General features: G+C 47.4%; 1 protein-coding gene across 1 annotated transcript in view; it reads left to right on the forward strand.

Annotated features, from left to right (window-relative positions):
• spata17 (spermatogenesis associated 17) overlaps positions 1 to 20,791 on the forward strand; it is a 38,298-nt gene extending 17,507 nt beyond the window's left edge. The window contains exons 8-10 of the mRNA XM_062523090.1: positions 2,162 to 2,310; positions 5,874 to 6,009; positions 20,409 to 20,791. Of these exons, the coding sequence (XP_062379074.1) occupies positions 2,162 to 2,310; positions 5,874 to 6,009; positions 20,409 to 20,489 (366 nt within the window). The 3' untranslated portion in view covers positions 20,490 to 20,791. The remainder of the gene's footprint in view (positions 1 to 2,161; positions 2,311 to 5,873; positions 6,010 to 20,408) is intronic.
• Positions 20,792 to 21,030: the final 239 nt, after the last annotated feature.

Consider the following 21,030-nt stretch of genomic DNA (forward strand, 5'->3'; position numbering starts at 1 on the left):
CACCCCCACCCCCCCAACCAGCTCTTCCTTCCACCTCTCTTACTCTCCTTCTCTTTTTCTCCTCATCTCTGTGTCTTTTTCTCTTCCTGTCTCTGTCATCATGCCCTCTCTCTCCCTCCCTGTTTCCCTTTCTCTCCTTCTCTCTTCACCCCCTCTCTCTTTCTCTTTCTCTCTCTCTCTTCTATCTCTCTCTCACTCTCTCTCTTTTCTCTCTCTCTTTCTCTCTCTCACCCAATTATTTGTGGTTTGAGGAGGACCTCTCTGCAGGCCTCTCCCCCCTTTGTGATAACCATCGGAGAGTGATAGATTGATTATATGTGTTGTTTGGGGGAGCTGGGGGATTGGTCAACCCAGGGTGCTGATCTGGTGGTGATAGTATCAAGGACAGGGACCATCGCAGCAGCATGAATTAAGCCCTGAAGGTCAAACTCCCAAACAAAACAAAGGAAAAACACACAAAAAATAACTTGGGGACGAGCAGCCACCGCCTCGTGCTCAGGGGTCGGCTCCAGACAACGGCGGACTGACCGACCGACCGACCGCGGTCCCAAACGAACAAAAAACATGCCGTCTGATGGACTTCTGGCAAACTTAATTCCCGTGTCGCTTCGTCTGATAGCGAGCCGAAACTTGTGTGTGTGTGTGTGTGTGTGTGAGCCGCCGCGTGCGTGACTTGCGCTCTCCCCGGCGGAGACAGGCGGGGACGGTGGAATTGCAGGAATCCGAACGGCGGACGGCCCGAGCTGATTGAATCAGTGGCCGCTGCTCAGACTCCGGCTCCCCGCGTTCCCGCGGAAATAAATGGAGCCGTACGGAAAAAAAGGGACTACGCCATTACCCTCGCGTATGATTTTGCAGAGAATCAAACGAATCATTCGTCAAGCAGCCGAGCGGCGGACCGGTGCCCGATGGCCCACGCTGGCCTCTGCCGCCAGCGCGCGGCGTTGTTCCCGAGCGTGCCCATTCGTTACCAGGGAAATGATATTATGGGATGCCTGTAATTCATGGCTTCTTGAGGGAGTGCGGCTCATCCAGCGGCGCTGGAGTGGTTGTCCGGGGCGACGGAAGGCATCCATCACGGCTGACAGAAGTCCTTCTGAACGCCAGCCAGACCCAGATGCTTGTCTCGGTCCGGGATGGGAGGCCGCGGGAGAAGAGGAGCTGAGTGTGTGTGTGTGAGTGTGTGAGTGTGTGTGTGTGTGTGTGTGTGTGTGTGTTTGCCAGAGGAAGTTATGACAGAGTGGAGGCTGCTCTTTAGTCGGGAGCGTGACGTGGTTAAGATGGATGGGCCACTTGCTCTACATGCATCAGGACAGCTGTTAATGAGATGCAGTTAGCATGCCTAATTGGGGGGGGGGGCGTTGGAGTTGATGTGGACAGACTGTAGAAGCACTGGTATGTCTGTCGCCATGTATGATAGGGACTTTGACAGAAACATGCCATACTCACTGTGTTGTTTAACTTTTTTGTGGTTGTTGTTGTTGTTGTTGTTGTTGTTGTTGTTGAAGATGAGATTCGTTGTTGTTGAAGTTGAGATTCATTGGCTTTATAAATAATTCAGTCAGATTATCCTGCCTGTAGGTCCACCACGGACTGTTCCCAGTCCAGTCGGAATGAATGAAGTACTGTTACCCTGCCATTGTGGACATAACCATAGTTCAGGATGAGGGGATTGCTTGGGCTAATACCTTAAGGAGGGGGAAAGGTGGGTCATTTGTTGAAGTGTGTGTGTGTTCATGTGTGTGTGTGTGTGTGTGTGTGTGTGCATGTGTGTGTGTTTTGGGGGGTGAGACTCTTGGGCAGCCTGCCGGGGCCAGTGGTCTCATCAATAACATGAAGTGCGGCCAGTCGCAGCGGCAATAAAACACTCGTGTTGATCTGCGCCTCCTGTCCTGTGGCGTGGTGTGGTGTCTGTGTGTGTGTGTGTGTGTGTGTGTGTGTGTGTGTGTGTGTGTGTGTGTGTGTGTGTGTGTGTGTGTGTGTGTGTGTGTGTGTGTGTGTGTGTGTGTGTGTGTGTGGTGTGTGTGTGTGTATGTGTGTGTGTGTGTGTGTGTGTGTGTGTGTGTGTGTGTGTGTGTGTGTGTGTGTGTGTGTGTGTGTGTGTGTGTGTGGTGTGTGTGTGTGTGTGTGTGTGTGTGTGTGTGTGTGTGTGTGGTGCCAGGGGCCCTTCCGTCCGGCGGAGGAGGTGTGGCGGCAGCGGCAGCGGCCCCTGAGCCCGACGCTGCGCGTGGCCACATCCATCACCGCCCTGGAGGAGGCCAGAGACGAGCTCAGGAGCCAGGAGCTCAGCGCCCGACTCATCCACCACCCGTGAGTACGCGCGCGCACACACACACACACACACACACACACACACACACACACACACACACACACACACACACACACACACACACACACATGCACACACACACACACATACACACACACACACACACACACACACACACACACATACACACACACACACACACATACACACACACACACACACACACACACACACACACACACACACACACACACACACACACACACACACACACACACACACACACAAAGACCGTGCCCCCTCCTAAACCTCTCTCCACACACACACACACAGAAACACAGACAAAGACGCACCACATGCCTCCTGTGAAACTCCACACACACACATACCCCTCCTATCCCACACACACACACACACACACACACATACATATCTGCTGGCCCTGTGGCAGCCTCCACTCCCCAACTCTGAGTGGTGTGCTGGTCTCTCTCCATCAGTTCAACATTTGAATATTCCACATGTGCTCCGTGTGAGAGCGGTATTAAAAGTTCACATTGCCGTTCGCTCTGCTATGTGTATTACTAAGTGAAGGTTAACACTGTTCATTACCCATTGCTGCAGGCTACGCTCCTCGACTGTGAGCCTGCAGTCTTTCATATTCTTATGTAACCATTTCATATCATGACCTATGACTTCTGGACGATTAAAAAAAAAAACGTTTTTGTATTAATAGCTCAAATGTTGAATTTTTGGGGGGGTTATCAGATGTATTGAATGTACGTATACATATTTTAATGTAGCATATGAATTTATTCATTTTTTTATTTACAGCAAATCAATCACTATTGCTTTTTTTGTGTTGCTGTTTTGTGTTTTGTGTGTTGTGCATTGCAGCAGAAGTTAGTGAAGTTTCCGCTGATGTCCGTGAAAGTTCAGTCTGTTGCAGTGTGTTTCTGGATGATGCGCTTATTGAAGGCAGCTCTCTCCTCGCGGCTTTGTTTGCGGCCTGTTGAGAGAGAGACTGGCCTCCCAGCATCCCTCAGTGTCAGGAGAAAAACAACAGCAGTCTTTGGCTGACCGGGCCACGGAGGCTATTAATAGCCGTCTCCACTAAAACTCCTGCAGCCCGGAATATAATTATTACGGGGGATTATCGTAATAACATTTTGGACAATATTCCTCTAACAGTGCCATCTCTGTTTTTTAAAAGCCCTCCATTGATTTTAATTACAAGCACAGTGTGCATCGTTTATTAAGCAGGACCGTCCCTTTTTCCCCAACTTTAAACACTAAATTAGCTAACCCCATTAACACACAACGATCCGCGCACACACACACATGCCGCAATAGGAGAGGTAGTTACTGAGCAAATCGTATTATATGTGCGGAGTGCTCCGGGGCAGAGCCAAGAGTGATTAGTCGCCTTTTGATCCCGCATCCGTCGTCTTTTTTCCTCCTAATTTCCACTGAAAACGTTTCAAAGCGCCACCTAAATGTGCCAGTCTCTTTCCTCCGCTGTCTGTCCGTCGCCGGCTTAATTTGGCTCCCGTTATGAGGGCCACAGTGCTTTTTGATGCAGATAATAATTTGCGTGGATTAGAATGGTTTAAAGTGAAGAGGGCCCTTTTGAGCCGGATAAAAACACACTTCAGAGTTAGTTGGCGGCTTTGTAGTCGCGGGCATATTTTGTGGGCTAAAATCCTATCCCCAATCATACCACGTCTTATAGTTTACACCCAAAATAGTTTAGTTTTCATCTCATTTCCGCATAGTTTGTAAGCTAAGTAGTGCTGGCATGTAATTCAAAAATGTGAAACTAGCGTCATCTCGGAGAGAGAGAGACAGAGAGAGAGAGAGAGGGTGTGTTGCCTGACTTGATGAGAAAACAGTCAAATTAGGCAAGAGGGGGTATTTAGTCTGATCCCCCTTTCCTCTCTTTCTTTTTTTTCCTCTTTCTTTTTTCTTTTCCCTTTTTTTTCTCTCCGTTGACCACCTTGCGTGCTGTCACTGGGCACCGTCCGCACTGCCAAGGATCCCCGGCGTGAAGTCAAACTGGCCTTAATGGCTCTGAATGAATAAAAACTACCCTATTAAAATGCAATTCGGAGGCAATGAAAGCTGTAAGCGAACCAGCCGGCTACCGCCACAACCATTGTGTATTCTGGGACATGGGGGCCACATTAATTTTTTTCCCTGTGATGTCTGTCCCATGTGAACATTAGCATGGCTTGCACTGTAATCCGTCTTGTGCGCGAGGCTTGTCTCTGGCGAATAGGAATGTCTGTGCGATATTGTATCATTACTTAAAGGGGTAGAACCTCTGCTGATGGCAACTTTTTCTTCCCCGCGCTTTAGTTCCAGTAGTCAGCTCATTGTTCAAAGGACTTTTTCTCACTTCCAGCTCTACAAAACTGCAAGCCAGTTCACCAATAAGACACCGGGATGTATTTGAGCTCATGATAATTTGTTAAGCATTACACAGCAGCCTAAGTATTTAACACAATTATTTGGGCGCTGTAAAGTTTACTATTTTAGACCGTTTATATTTACAGGCACATATTTGTCCAAGTTTCTTTTTTTTTGATAGACTATTTTACTTGCCTCTCCTCTGTCCTCTTTGGAGGAGTATTTTAGATAAACAACTGAGTGTGCCTCAGACTTTCAAATGAGGATGAGGGGGCTGGCATAGTCTGTGCCATCTGAAAAGGCTTTTATTGCGACGTGTATTCACAGGAAGTGCCAAGGTTGCCGCTTGCTTGTTTGTTTGTTTTCTGATGCGCCAAGCCAATGCCCAGCGGACGGTTTGCCAGCCTGCACAGACACCTCTTGTACTATGCAGGATAAATCTTCCTCCAGGCAATGTGTCTTGGGTGCAATTTACAAAATCAACCTCACTGTAATTAACATCTGGCATTTTTCCTAAGTAACAGCTATTTACATGGAGCATGGGCCCAGCCATCGCAGCATGTGTGGCAACAAGCACGCACAAGAAAACAGGCCATTAAGAAACCATTTGACTTGCAGGGCCATTTGGACCCTCCAAAAAAAAAAAGAAAGAAAGAAAGGGGGGGGAAAGAAACGCCAGGCATTTGGCTGGCGAGAGAAGTTTCAGCAAAAGCGTTTGATATATAAGTCATTTGCGTGGCGCGGTAGAGAGCGCGGTGTGATTACCTCAGCTGGAGGCATTAGGCGAGCGAGCGCGGCGTCCGCTAATGCAGGCGCGTGACGGAGATGAAGCGGCACTACTGTTGAGAGGTGCAGGTTAATGGTGGGAGGTGACAGGGGGAAGTGTTGATTCTCGGGCGCTACAGTGAGAGATGACGCTTTGATTCCGCGCTGATGAACGACCAGCGTGGTGACATAGCTTGTTTTTGTTGTTGTTGTTGTTTTTTCTTTTTTTAAATGCGGACTTTGCTCTGGTCCATCAGCGCTCGCTTGTTGTTTTGGAAGCGTGCAAGCGAGATTTTCCTAAGCACTGTTGAAGCAAACTGTTACCGTTAAAGCATGATGTCATTGCCACTGTCTCCCTCTCTCTCTATCTCTCTCTCTCTCTCTCCCTCTCTCCCTCCCTCTCTCTGTCTCACTCTGTCTTGTTCTGCAGGTTCTGGCCGTTCGCTAACACCCACAAAAGCAGGAAGTACGAGCCCATGATCCACACGCGGACCTCCTTCGAGCAGCTGCCGTACGGAACCAAGCACTTCAGGGAAGAGAAGAAACCCATTCTGCAGGACAAAGAGGTACAGGAGGACCACACACAGACACACACACACACACACACACACACACACGCACTCACACATGCATATACACACACACATACACATCCACATCCACACACCCACCCACACAAACACACACACACACACACATACGTGTGCACACACACATGCCCACACACACACACACACACACACACACACACACACAGACACACACACACACACACACATGCACTCACACATGCATATACACACACACATACACATCCACATCCACAGACCCACCCACACAAACACACACACACACACACATACGTGTGCACACACACATGCCCACACACACACACACACACACACACACACACACACACACACTCCAATTTACTTACCAGAGTCCAATCTTGCACGCCAGCACGTGCTCCACAGGAAATGGTTTGGAGGCATGAGAGTAGAGAAAGGGGGAAAAAAAAGAAAAGAGGAAAAAAAAAAAAAGGCGCTGAACAGTATTGCCCCCAATTTTAGCTGCCCAAATTTGTCAGATGTGACAGCAATTTAATAAATACCCCACACGTAAATGAGTGGGAAGTCTACCCCCACTTGGGGCATTAGGTAATTGACTGTGTCTTTTTCCTGGAGGCCTTTTCATGGATGAGGGTGCTTTATGAGGCCCCACCAGCAGGCTCTACCCTTTGCTTCCAGTGCAATTGCCTGGAAATGCCTCCCTCCCTCCCTCCCTCGGATATTAAATAAATAAGGAAGCTCTGCTGATGCTGGCTCTATGCTCTGCTCTGCTCTGCTCTGCTCTGCTCTGCTCTTCTCTGCTCAGCGGTGAGGAGAGTTGTTTTACCGTTCCAGCTCGCGTTTAATCGTTAGCCGCGCCGCGCTGTGCCGCGCCGACCCCTCGCTGCTTTTCCCCATGGGGCTCGTGGGTTTTTTAGCGCAGGCGATTGCGCGCGGCGCCATGCATAAAGGAAGTCTTTATGAAATGGACAATGAGAACAAAGACCCCTGAGTTTAACGTCCCGGCACAGTGTCTCTCTCTCTCTCTCTCCGATGACGGCTGGCGGAATATTCCGGAATGCCAGATGCGGCGGTTTTGCTTGATGGTCCATTTCTGCTGGTTTGAAGCTTCCCGTCATCACATTGACAGTAATGAAAGCTCGGGGCAGAGAGCGCTCCTGCGATTAGCATAATTGATGTGCCCGCATGTGACATGCTAAGGATTAGCTCTGATCCATACTTAGATTGGAGTCAACGTTTGAACTTTAGGGGTTAGCCTCTACCCAACAGGGGAGGCTCCCCACTGCCTGTACCTACGCTACACCAATACCACATGACATTGAATTAATTACAATGATTACTCCACAAAACAAGAGCAACGGCTAATTAAAGATGCCCTACCTGTTCACCGCCCTTAATTAGGAGTGTGTGTCGTGGCTTTCTGTGGTACAGTAAACTCACCAGCAACACTATCGGTTAGCGATAGTTCATGATATCGTACTCTAAAATGGCATGTACAACAGGGTGTTTTCAAAAATCTAGTTTGATTAGCTGCAGATCAGCATGGCATATTTATCGATGTGTTATCATGCGCAACATATAATAATTTACTCAGTGAAAATGTTCATCGTTCTCGGTAAACTCAGTGCCCTGCCATCAGTCATAAAGTGGAGCGAGGCCACTTGCGTTTGTGTGGCTGACAGGCCTGGTGCCTTTGGGTGTCCTAACCCTTCCTCTTCTCCAGAGGAACCTCATCACTGATGGGATTTCACCTCCTGCGGCAGCAGTCTGTCAGACCTGGATCTCCCATCACTCAGTCGCCATGGCGCTGGCCATTGTGAGATCACGCTTCCAAGCCCCAGGAACACCCACCAACACTCATCTCCAGAGTGCTGCTTGCTGGATTCAAGTCTCTTAAAGCACAGCTGTGAAGATGACACACTATCCTTTTTGAAAATCTGTCTCCTACAATATCTTAGCTTTCTCAGGTCCACAGCAAAAGGCCAAGCCCTCCCCCACAATCGACCGTGTATAAAACTGTAATGTGTTCAGTCTGGGGGAATGTAATGTATAGAAAATAATTCAACCTTTATTTAAATCATGCCTGGAATACCTGCACAACATTTTGAACTACCTATACTGTATGTCCAATTTAGCCATCACAAAATATTTTCCTTGAAATATTTTACTTGGCATTTGTTTTCAGTATTAGAAAACATTTTCTTTTACGATTACACAGAGGAAAGGTGTTAGAATCCTTGTGCTATAGGTAGAGGATTATCCTCAATGGCCAATCAACAACCAAGCCTAGTTAGCTTTACACAGCATGACAGGGGATACTACAACAATCGTGACAAAACAACAACAACAAGAAGCCAAAGCAGCAAACAGAAATTCACCAACAAAGCAGTCTTTGTGCGCAACAAGTTGGCTTCACCAGCAAGTGCGTATGCCATGTTGATGTGGGCTCTAAGCAAAGTTAGTGGCCTAATTGCCCAGAGAAGCCAAAGCAAGAACAAACAACATCACCATCAGAGCAGCCTTCATCAGGATTTCACAACAAAGTGAACTAAGCAGTAGGGTGCCATCACAGGTGTTCAGCAAACCTGATTGTTTGAAGCGAAAGTCTAACCTCGCTATGCTAATTCCTATTTTTAGGAAAAATGAAAGTGTAATTTAGTATGAACTTTTTTGCCAAGGCTTTTTTTTTTGCCAAGGCTCATCAATATATCATTTGAATATCTTTTTAATTTAATGAATATTCCAAAAATATCTCTAATCACTTAAGTCAGAATCGCCATTCATGACGAGGGTGTAATAAGACTGAAGAATAACTAAGCATTATCATAATCCTCAGTTATGTTTGTGTGCTGAAGTTATTTTGGTATTATATGTGCGTTTACCCAGAAGTGAGAGAGAGACCATGCCTTTGTCCGTAGTAAGCCAGTTCTACACAGGGCGTCTGGGTTCTTTTCAGTTTTATGGGAAACTGATTTTTTGACTATGCAATTTCTCATCGGGCGTGAGCGGTCCCCTGATGGGGATCCTATGCTCGGAAACATAAATTGATTCTAAAGAGGAAATTAGATGGTACTTATTACACTGTCTAACTAGTAATCCGCCATCATTTGTCTGTAGCTTGATGAATGTCCTGCTTTTGCCTACCTTCCGCGCTTAACAATGAATAACACATCCGGAAGGTTCCCTCGCCGAACGCAAACCTGCTTCCTTAAATGAATTTCCACTCACCCCTCACACGTTTTTTTCCCCCCATCGACTCACAAGAATATAATGATGGATATGGTGATTTTCAAGTGCATTTCTGATTAAATTATACCCATTCTCTTTTCTTTCTGCTAGGATTCTCTCCCTCACTCACTCTCTCTCTCACTCTTTTTTTTTTCCTCATCCTGTTTTTTCATCTGCACCTAGAGATCTGTTATTTCCACAGATTAACATGTCCAGCCTGGAGACTGAGGCTGGTGATTTGTCTCAATTGGAAAGGCAAAAAGAGATGGGTACGGCGAAGGACTGCACACAATCTATGGCTCGTGCAGAAACGCTACTGATGAAGTTTTTTGCTCTGGCTGAGATGGTTTGCCAGATCTCAGACATCTCTATACATTAACAGTATGTCTGGCATAGAAAGAGCTAGGAGATCCTCGCTCTGGTGCATTCGGAGGTGGCGTTGTCAGTCACGTTTAGGAGAGAAGCGGTCCAGGACGAAGGTTTTGAGGTTAGAGTATTAGAGTGATTCCTTGTTGTGATATCTCCGTGGCAACTGAGACCATGATTAGCCGTGAGCCCGGGGGGGGGTGTGTGTGTGTGTGTGTGGGGTGGGGGGGGGGGGGTGGTTCACCTCGAAGCCGACTACGCGACGTGTGGTGGTGCTGACGTGTCGCCCGCCCCTCCTATGATTCTTATTTTAACTCATGCGTAGTGAAGGTCCCCAGCCCGCACGTGTCAACGCAACGGCGGCTGCGTCGCGGCGTAATGCGCTCGGACAGAGTGACAATCAGGCCGCGCTGCCCCCCCCCCCCCCACCCCCGTCTGGCATAATTAGTGCATTAGTTAATGCCCGGCTGATGGAGAGGGTCCTTCATCAGGCGGGCACCGACGCTAACGCGGGCGAGGCACGGGCACGGGCGCGGGCAGCGGCAGGGGTGGGGGTGGGGTGGACAAGGCCGTGTGTTTTGATGTTTGCATTATCACCACCAGTGCTAACAAATTGAAGCAGCAGGCTAATTACGCGGGCTAATGAAGTGCGTGCAGTGGCCATGTCTCGCCGCAAAGCCTCTCCTTCAGCTCGCGTTAGGCTTTCATCAATCAGCCTTTTAAACTGATATATCTCAGCGGCAGAAGCACGCCACTGCCTCCTTTTTTTTAATGTTGCTTCAGTAATTGCTTTTTCTGCTGCCTTACCCCCCCCACCCCACCCCCCCTTCCCCTTCCCCCTCACACACACACACACACATACACACACACACACACGCACACACACACACACTACTTTACCCCCTACCCCCCACCCCCCCCAGCTTGCATATTCCTCCTCCCGGCTCCACTCATCCTCTCTGCCTATTTTTTCTTTTTTTAATTATTGTGGTGCATGGCTTATAGCAACTTGGGGGAAGAGAGAGGGAGAGAGAGAGAGAGAGAGAAAAGAGAGAGAGAGAGAGAAAGAGAGAGAATGAAAAAAAAAAATCAAGCTTAAAAATGATGCTTTGTTACTGCCGCGTCTTGTTAATCATCGGCGGGGATAATGCATCAACATAGTATGCATGATATATGAGGTGTGTTTAAATGCGAATGATATTCATTATGAGCAATAAATAAGAGGCCCCCGAAAGTAGGGCACAGCCTGTGTCTTCAGGACATGCTGTGGTGCCTGAGCAAAGTTTGCCGAGCCCTTTAAAGCCCTCTAGACGGCTCTGCATTAGTGACCAGCGGTCTGGGGGATAAGCGTCTCACCGTAACCGCTTTACAGGGGGAATAAAAGGGCCCCGTCCCCTTCATTTGCCGCATAATAAACAATCCCTGTGACTGTATACGTATCAATTAACTCCACACTTTGCTTCCATCATGTCAGCGCTTCTTCCTCTTTTATCAGCCAGCGCACTCACACACACACGCCGCGTTGAATGCATATGAATTGTGTAAAGGCGTTTGCCAAGACGCCTTTGTTATTAAAAAAAAAAGAGCCCCTTGTTTGACATGAGATGGTGCTTTTAAAACGCTGTGATTTGCCATCAGTAACAAATGAAGTGATAACAACGTTTCATTGGTGTTTTGGTGCCACATACAAATTGTGTCCTATATTGTGATAGGAGCTAAAGCCCATTCTCCACTGTCCTGATTGTTTGCGCCATATTGTAGTGAAAATTATAGTGAAATGTGTATGCATATTTATGAACACATCTCCATGTAATGCTCGAACAATCTTTGCAGTGACAATGCACACACGGAAGCACTTAAAAAATATAGGCCGCCTTCAAATTGATATGCTTCAGTGAACGAAGGTACACTCGGCTATTTTCTCTGAGCTTTTCAAATGTGGACCAAAGAAGAAAAAAAAAAATCTTTCAAACAATGTAACATGACAGCTTTCATATTCACGCCGTTTGGAGTAGGAGTCAGCAAAGCAGGAGATGCAAATGAATTCTGTAACAGTGCCAACAGCTTGCGCGCGATTTAGACAACATCTGAAAGGTCCATCAAGAATAGCAACCGGAATGGGGTTGTTTAAAACTCTGACGTCTGAATGGTCCATGGTCTGAAAGGTCCGTTGGAATAGTCAAATTAACTTTTGAAGTTTAAAACGTCATCTGATGGCTCCATAACAATGGCATGGTGTAAAATGTGGCTATTTAAAACAGATTGTGAAAGAGTGAAAGAAAAAAACCATGGTGCACATTTGTTCTCATATCCGATATGTATTTCGAGATGTACTGTAGATTAAGTCCTACCTACCTGGTACACACGTTAGAAAAGCCGAGGCGGCTCAGGACACACTGATCTCAAAGTCCCCCATATTCATTCATGTTGTCGATCTGTGGATGTGTGTGGATATGTCGCGTGGTTGACAAAAGAGCCGCTCCCGCGTGCATCCTGATTGAAGTAATTAGAATAGAATCAGGTAAAATAACACTCTGATTCCAAGGACAGGTAGCCCAGGCGGAGTGGCAATTACCTCCCCGTGCTGTAGGTAGAGCTTTATTACTGTACGGCAGGAATCTCATTTGGGTGTCATGAAACAAACCTCTTGAAGAATGTTGGAAGGGATTACCGGCCGACACAACACACTAGATTGTATATAATTAGGACAGCAGTGGATGTTTTTTTTTTTTTCTCCCCCTGCTTCCAGTCAATCTCACTGATATGATTGGTTTTGCCTGTGTGATTCATGCTGATTACGGAGCAGATTGAGGTCCTGTGGCTTCGGGAGTCCAGGCTAACCTGTGTTTTGGGGCACTTTATCATGCAGTTCGATGTTAAAAAATATAGATTCAATTTGGGGGGTGGTGGTGGTGGAAATAAATGCATTAAAAATGCTCCCCTGAACAAAAATGTTGCTCGTCATATTTGTGGGAGCACAATGCAATCACAAATGGGAAAGTTCACATTATTCACAGTGTGTGCCATATTGTGCCATAACTATATTGATAATTGTTTTGTTTTTTTCTAAATCATAGCATGCCCCGAGAAAAAAAACAACACAAATGTAAAATGTAAACAAGGAAGAGAATAGACTTTTAGTATTATCTGGAAACCCCAGCATCCCCCAGTCTGTCTCTGGAACCTGCATGGAATCTCAGGCCAGGAGCTGAAGCTTTGCTTCAATCTCATTGAACAGTGTCTAACTAAGACAGACTTTTGAAACGTCCAAACAGACATCACTCTCAAAGTTAAAAATGCACTACACACCTAGCTCTGGAATTGAGAGAATATATGCCAGATTAGAGCCGGACTAAGTCCAAAACAGAACTAAATCAGGTCTAAAACCAACTCATCTAAATCAGAGCCAGATTAGCCCTGAATCAACCAAATCAGGTTTTCAATCCAGATTAGCTCTGAATCAGAACCAAATTAGTTTTTAAATCAGAGCCAGATCAGCTCTAAATCAACCAAATCAGCTTTTAAATCAGAGCCAAATCAGATTTTAACTGAGAACCAAATCAGCTTTAAATCAGATCCAAATCAGGTCTGGTTCAGGGCCAGAGCAAGATCTCTATCAGGTCCAGGACAGGGCCAGATCAGAGCCAGATCAGGTCCAGACCTGCAGCACAGCTGTTAACAATGTGGGATGTGCTGATGAATGAAAGGGCTAAGCTGATCTGAAGGACGGGGATTGAATGGACGCTGGAGACAGCTAGCTGGCTCTCTGTCTCGGTGCTGTTGTTGTGATTGGGTCCCAGTCTTCCTCTTAGCACTGGCGCCTACACACAGCAGACACTCTCCTCTACTCGCCTCTGCTATTGCTTGATCATCTCGTACCACACTGAGAAGATACCTCAAATCGTCACTTTGCTTAAACCTCCGAGCAACCCAAATTATGTTTTGTACAAGTCAAGGCAGGTTTATTTGTCTTGGAGAGCATTTTTGATGGGATATTCTTTTGTAGATTTGTTCTGTGATTAGAATTACTGTTTGGCTGTGTATCAGTATATCGGTATTATCTCATGGTGTTGCCGCATTGTTGCCAAGGTGTATTCTTTATTTTGAAGTTAGCTCTGAAATGTTAATCATTGTTGTGATCCGTATATTTGAAATATACCTCCCACGGAGTCCTTTTCTGTTTACATATATTTGACTTCAGTGTTGTTTTCGATCAATATTTTATCAATGAGAAGATTCAAGCTTTGAAGCCTATGAGGCATTGTGCCTTTAAAGACACCTGGCTGTGCCTCAGGAGAGAGAGTGCACCGATGAAACTGCTATTACTGTTTCCTTTCTTGACTTTTCCTTTTCTTTGTAAACTAGAAGATTTTGTTTCCCAGCTAACACAGTTAAAGAATCTGTGTGTGTGTGTGTGTGAGTGTGTGAGCGTGTGTGTGTTCTGTCTCTGTGGACCGCTCGCTGTGAGTGTAATGTCGTGTTTGTTTTGCGCTCTGTCTCGTGGCCGTCTCACTTCAGAGTGACGGCACTTCCTTGTACGTTGAAACAGAGGGGGGAGAGAAAAAAAAGAAAAAGATGATAAAAAGAGGCTCAGATTTCCGAAATGCATATTTCATCAAACATCTGAATAACACCAAGTCATTATGCGGCGGCAGCCAGGGAAGGGGCTGATTACCATATACCATAAAGCCCACTTTCTTATCTGCCGAAGCATGATTAGTTTCCGGGCCCAGATAGCCTTTACATGCTGCTTCATCCCCCTCTCCGTCTTCAGGAAGGGGGGATCGCTTTCAACACCCTTTTCCACTTCTCCCTCGTACAATACAAGTCTAGTTATTGCACGTGTTTTTCATTTGTTGCTCAAGGTTTTCTTTTTCTTTTTTTGTTTCTCGCTCTCTCTCTCTCTCTTTTTTAAGGCCATTTTATTTCCTCAGCCGTTCAGACTGAGGAAGTAAAATGTTTCTCCATGTTTGTTCGTTTTTTGCAGCTGCTATCGGTGAACAAAAAGACACCCATGACGTTCATGGCATTTAGATTCCCATGTCCGAGAGAACACAGTAACTGATAGATACAGTATCAGTTTACATATGACTCATGTTTCTTGGCAGACACTTTTGTCCAAAGAGACTCACAACAATTCCAATAAATATTCCATTATCAAATATGATTAAAATTAGCCTACATTAAACATAATGGTAATGCTAATAATATAAAAATACAAGTGTTCATAACAGCTATAGCTATAAACATAAACAAACCAAGCTTAACTGTTGCCTCTATATATCCAATACTGTACATCTAATGCCTATAAAGCAACATGTTCTTTATGTGAAATATGGCTACCAGTGTAAAGTAGGTTACCATGGTATGGTGTTACAGTATATGAGTAGCTGCTACAATTGAACTGAGTTGAGTTGTTGGGTCTGGCTTATTTCCTTGTGTCCAGTGACTCAGACTGCCATTGGAGGACTGATCCCTAAGCAGCCTGGGGGGGGTGCGTCCGCCATCTTTGTTGTGGAGGAGATATATCATGTGAGCAGCGTTGGTGCTGTCCCTCTGTACAATGCAGGTGTTTGAGACTCCCTGGCTTCCCCAGTGACACCTTGGCTATGGTAGTGGAGACAAGAGCAGTACAGGCGAGGCATTGTAACTCACATTAACTTTACAGCTGACAGACATGTAGTCAGTCGCTCAGCAACGCACAGCTTTGTGAAATGGAGAGCACATGTCCAGAAGATATCTCTTCACACGCCCACGTCCGTCCCCACTCCCTGACAACGGCTCTCCACCTCTGCTGACCTCCAGTGTGGCTGGAGAGAGTGGCTCAGCAGGGGGCTCAGCAGAAGCCCTGGATGTGGAGCTGCTTTAGGGCCTTTTCTCTCTTCTCCTCTCCTTTATCAGGGACATGAAGGACCAGGCAGGTGGTGCTGCTGCTGCTGCTGCCTGCTGCTGGTGCTGGTGGTGGTGGTGGTGGTGGTGGTGGTGGTGGAGGTGGAGGTGCTGATGGTGCTGATGGTGATGGTGGTGGTGGTGGTGGTGGTGGTGGTGGTGGTGGTGGTGATGGTGGTGATGGTGCTGATGGTGATGGTGGTGGTGGTGGTGGTGATGGTGCTGATGGTGATGGTGGTGGTGGTGGAGGTGGAGGTGCTGATGGTGCTGATGGTGATGGTGGTGGTGGTGGTGGTGGTGGTGGAGGTGGAGGTGCTGATGGTGCTGATGGTGATGGTGGTGGTGGTGGTGGTGGTGGTGGTAGAGGTGCTGATGGTGCTGATGGTGATGGAGGTGCTGGTGCTGGTGGTGGTGGTGGTGGTGGTGGAGGTGGAGGTGCTGATGGTGCTGATGGTGATGGTGGTGGTGGTGGTGGTGGTGGTGGTGGTGGTGGTGGTAGAGGGCTCCGTGAGTAGTGCTCCTTCCCAGGGCCTAGCCATGGATGAAAGGCCCCTCTGCCATTTCCCCTGGCTGCCTCCATCCACCCCTCCATCCCTGCCTGCCCCCACTGGACCACCCCCCCCCCCCCCCCCCCACCCCTCCCTCCCTCCCTCCCCACTGGGGGAATTACGCCGTCAGGTTCCTCAGCAGCTGAAATAATGTAAACTCATTTCAGCCGGGCCCTGGGCTGATGTCACGCGGTGTGTCCGAATGCGGCGGGCTGTTGGGCGGGCGGGCTGTTGGGCTGTTGGGCGGCGGCACTGGACGCATTAGGACTTGACAGGGCCCTGCTTGAAATAAGTGAAATTAATGGAGCCCCTTTCATGTAGGACAAGGCCACAGCACCCCTTTCTCGCTGCTTACAGTGAGAGAAAAGTCAATACTTTTTTATTACGCTACTCTTGACCTACATTCCACACTACAAGTGCTAGCCCTGCTAATTGGTTTCAGTTGTGTGTGTGTGTGTGTGTATGTGAGAGAGAGAGAGGAGTGAAAAAAAAAACTTCATCCTAAAGAGAACATGGGAGAAAATAAATCAATCTCATATTTTTTTTTTTCCTTGTCTGTTTTCATTGAGCAACATCGAAGACAGAGAGAGAGAAAGAGAGAGAGAGAGAGAGAGAAAGAGAGAGAGAGAGAGAGAGAAAGAGAAAGGGGGGGGGGGGTTAAATGATGGGTCCCGAGGGCCCCGGAGTATTTTGTTTAAGTGCTGCGGCCGCTGATGGGGCCGAGCGGCTTCTGCTCCTGTGTGCTGTGTGTGCCGGCCGGCTGGCCGAGCGGCTCCTTCTCTCCGCTCCTCATTCCCAGTAAGTGAAACGTCAGTCACACTCACTCGGCTTAAACACACCACGTCATGCCTACTGAGGGGCAACACACACACCACGTCATGCACACACCCCGTCATGCCCACTGAGGAGAAACACACACACACACACCACTTACTTCTCGTTCCGTTGCTCTTGACATTCACACTTTGTTAAATTAACGTTGTTCTTATATTTGTAAAATGATCCAAGAGGCAGTGAACAGACAGATGTTCTAAAGCATGTAGATTATTCAAACGCACACTCACACACACACACACACACCTTACATGAGTCTCCCAAGACGTCTCTGTGCCTGCTGGTCGATCCAGTTAAATCCTGTGGCCTAGTCAGGATGTTTGTGTAAGACCCTCCGTCCCAACCCAGAGACAGGGTGGGGTGCATGGGGCTGGGTTAGGGGGGCTGTGGGTTAGTCTGTGTGGCTGGGTGAAGTGGCTTCACTGGTGTGGATGAGCTCTTCCCTGCTCTAAGCTCTCTGGTCGGGGGCCTGTATGTGTGTGTGTGTGTGTGTGTGTGTGTGTGTGTGTGTGAGAGAGAGAGACGTATGATAGAAGGGCTGCTGCCTCCAGGGCACATTTGAACCCAGCAGGCTTTACGCTAATGCAGGAGAGGCCCATAGAGACCCCCAGTGGGGTGTGGTGTTTGTGTGTGTGTGTGTGTGTGTGAGGGTGCACCAGAATTCTCTAACATGGTGTGGGGTGGTGTGTGTATGTGTGTGTGTGTGTAGTAGCAGACGCTCTTCTCTCACGTGAGCCCCAGTTGTGCACACCTTAGTTGTTGAACAGTTTTATGTGTCAAAATGCAGCTGATTTAGACATTGTTCACCCTTCACTGGTGCCAGTGCAGAGCCCTATCTGTCCGTCTGTCCGTCGGTCTGTCGGTAGGTCAGTCACATTAACCCGCCCACTCACCCGTAGCCTGTCCCCTGTCTTCTGTTCTTCTGTCCTGATAATCAGTGTTAAATCTGTGTGTTTTCTCCCGGTTGAAATAAGCACGTCCTTCTAAATATGGCCGCCGTGCTGTGCCACTACACTCCCCTTTACCCCTGCGTGTTTAGACGGTAACCTCGGCTAATAGCTGTGGGGAGTGTCACCTCATCTGTGATGGCATGGCACAGACCCTGAAAATTGTTTCCCTTTGCCCCACCGTCAGCCGGGTTCACATGGAGACGACCTTTTGACCCTGAACCTTTGCCCACCTTCTCTTCTCTGACACGCCCGTTTGCCTTCCTTTCTTCTCCTTTCCTCCTCTTTTCATGTTTGATTGTGTGTTTGAGAAACACTCAGATAGCGCTGGCCTCAGTGTGTGTGTGTGTGTGTGTGTCGGGGGTGATGGGTGAGCAGGGGTCCCCAAGTGCAAAAGGAGCTGTCACACAGATCTCATCTCTGCGTCCACACCCCCTTTTCCCTCTTGCTTGACAAGTCCGAAGGCCCCTGAGGCTGTGCTGGCCCGCTCCCACCCCCCCACTTCACCCTGCCAAACACACACACACACACACACACACACACACACACACACACACACACACACACACACACACACAGACACACACACTTACCAGAAGCACTAGGGTGCCAACACTTTGGTGAGCTTCACATATCTACTGCAAATTCAGTGCAGTACATTGAAAATCACACTCACGCACACACACACACACACACACACAGACACATGCACGCATGCTCAAGCCCCGTTGGAGCAGAAGATTGGTTGAGAAGTGACATCGTCATGGCACAGTCCTTATCTCAATCAGGCGTAAACGTCGCGCGCATATGTTTAAACACATGCCACGTCGCAAAAAAAAAAAAAAAAGTGCAGAAAAAGAAATCGCATATTCATGCTCGTTGGATTTATAATCAATACTATTTTCCAAAGCGTGAAATTAGCTTGGTTTTTCGCTGGGTCGCCTTCATTACTTTCGGTGCGTTTGTGACAGTGTCCATTTGCGTTGTTCCACTGTTGTTAGTGTCAGTGCGCCGTGCTGTTTACAAGGACGGCTGAGCTCTATCCCGGGGCCCTGGCTCAGCGATGATTGTCACTATACCGGACACTGACTGACAGGCGGTATCACATGGGCGCCTAGGAGAAGGAAATTGTCAATGCCCCAGTCTGTGACATTAGTTTGTCCTTCCTCAACTTCAGCTTTTTTTAGTCCGAAAACAAAAAAATAAATAAATAAATATAGACGTATGTAACAGGGGGGGGGGGGGGGGGGGGAGCCCACTAGCCTGGGCCTTGGTGGGTTTTTTAACTCCACTCGTCTGCTCACACTCGTTTAAATCCCCTCGTTCCTCTTCTCTCTCTCTCTCTCTCTCTCTCTCTCTCTCTCTCTCTCCGCCTGTGTGTGGCTGGCGGAGTGGCTAACAGAGGCGAAGGAGGACTGGAAAAGGCTGCGTGTTTTCAGTCCAGGTCAGCCTTATGGGGGTAGGGCAAGGGTCACTTCATTCTGACAAACACCTAAAGAGTCCCACAGACAGAGAAAGGGAGAGGGAGAGAGGGTAAAGGGAGAGAGAGAAGGAGAGGAAGAGAGAGAGAGAGAGAGAGACTCCATGGCAGCAAGTAGGCCAGTTATGAAACCTGAATCCAGTCCAACTAAAAATATCTGGCGCATTTTTGCAGCGCAGCAAAAAAAGAGGTCAGGATTTGTGTGGTGACTCTGGCATTCATCATTAGCAGGCTGACTGGGCCTAGTGAGGAGAGGTGAGGTGAGAAGAGGAGAGGAGAAGAGAGGAGAGGGAAGGGGAGGAGAGGAGAGGGGAGGAGAAGAGAAGAGGGAAGGAGAGTAGAGGAGAAGGAGAGATGTAAGGAAAGGAGAGAAGAGGTGATGTGAGCAGAGGTGAAGAGAGGAGGAGACGAGAAGAGAGGAGAGGAGGACAAGATGAGAGATGAGGGGGGTGGGGAGGAGAGGAAGAGAAGATGTGTTACGATCATAATTAAGAGGCCCTGTTAGCTGTAGTGGTCATCCCGCCTGCTCCAGCAACAAAGGTTGGGGTCACTCAGACACATCACACCCCACACGCAGTACGCTCAGGCCACTCTGCCTGAACTGGAGGGGGTCCAGATAATGTCTTGGGGGGGTGGGATTGGCTCAGTAGTGTGTGGGGTCAGAAGACTAGTGGGACAGGCCACTACACTGGTCCTCTACTATAAAAGATGCTTTCTAAGCTCCCTCAAACACCTCACGTCAGGAACTACTCTGAATGTTTCAGCCGTAAGGGGTTTGCTGTTGGATCAGGACTCCTTGCTCACTCTAAATGCTTTTCATGGCCTAGTAGAAACTTCAAAGGTTTTTTGTAGATATTTTTGTTGTTACAAATGCATCGCTAAGTAAAGGTTTCTAATAGAATGTTCAAAGGTTCTAAATAACGGGTCCTGTTCTTGAGGAGTTTAGATAATTCACCATTTCTGAGATTGAAATGTTGTGAAGGGCTAAGTACAGTATGTAGTAAATGTGTCTATATTCATCAACATGAAGAGTTTGTCCCTCTAGGAAGGGAAACCTCAGCTAAACCTTTTGTTTCTTTCTTTTTTTTGTTTTTTTTCTTTCAGCCTTTCAAGACTGTCTTCACCACCTGCCAAGTCTTCGACAAATTTGGACGTCTCTACTCAAACGCTGGGAAGATTGTCTGAGAAATGCATTTCAAGCATCATTAAAGTGTAGTCTTGCATTCACTGCGGTACCAATGTTTCATAATAAGATAGCAGTGCTGTTGTTTTGTTTTGGTTTGTGTAGCATGATCTGTGTCAAATTCAAGCAGGGTTCATTACCTGAACGCAGTGATAGAGAAGGAATAGCATAAATAAATCTGATAAAATATCATTAACATCACGTGATGCATTGATTGCTTACTGTATTTTATGAATGTCGTCCTTTTGCATTCATTCCTTTTAGTTGTTTCATTTATTTATTAAAAACAAAACCAAGATGAAAACATTACGTCACCAGAAGTTCTTTGCATCAGAACAAAAAAAAAAAGACGGTATTGATGACCAGAGTGTGAAATCAGCGTGTGGGGAAAGGGACGCCACTTGAGAGGATTTATGGCCTCCGCGCTGATCTGATAAGCTGTCCTATTCCAAGAAATTCCCGTCTCACAGCACCCCGTCAACACATGAATACCAACGAGCAGCTACCTCATTCCACATCTTGTGTTTTTGTTTTCTCTTTTTT

This window comes from Sardina pilchardus, chromosome 20, assembly GCF_963854185.1.
Source record: "Sardina pilchardus chromosome 20, fSarPil1.1, whole genome shotgun sequence".
Lineage (NCBI taxonomy): Eukaryota > Metazoa > Chordata > Actinopteri > Clupeiformes > Clupeidae > Sardina > Sardina pilchardus.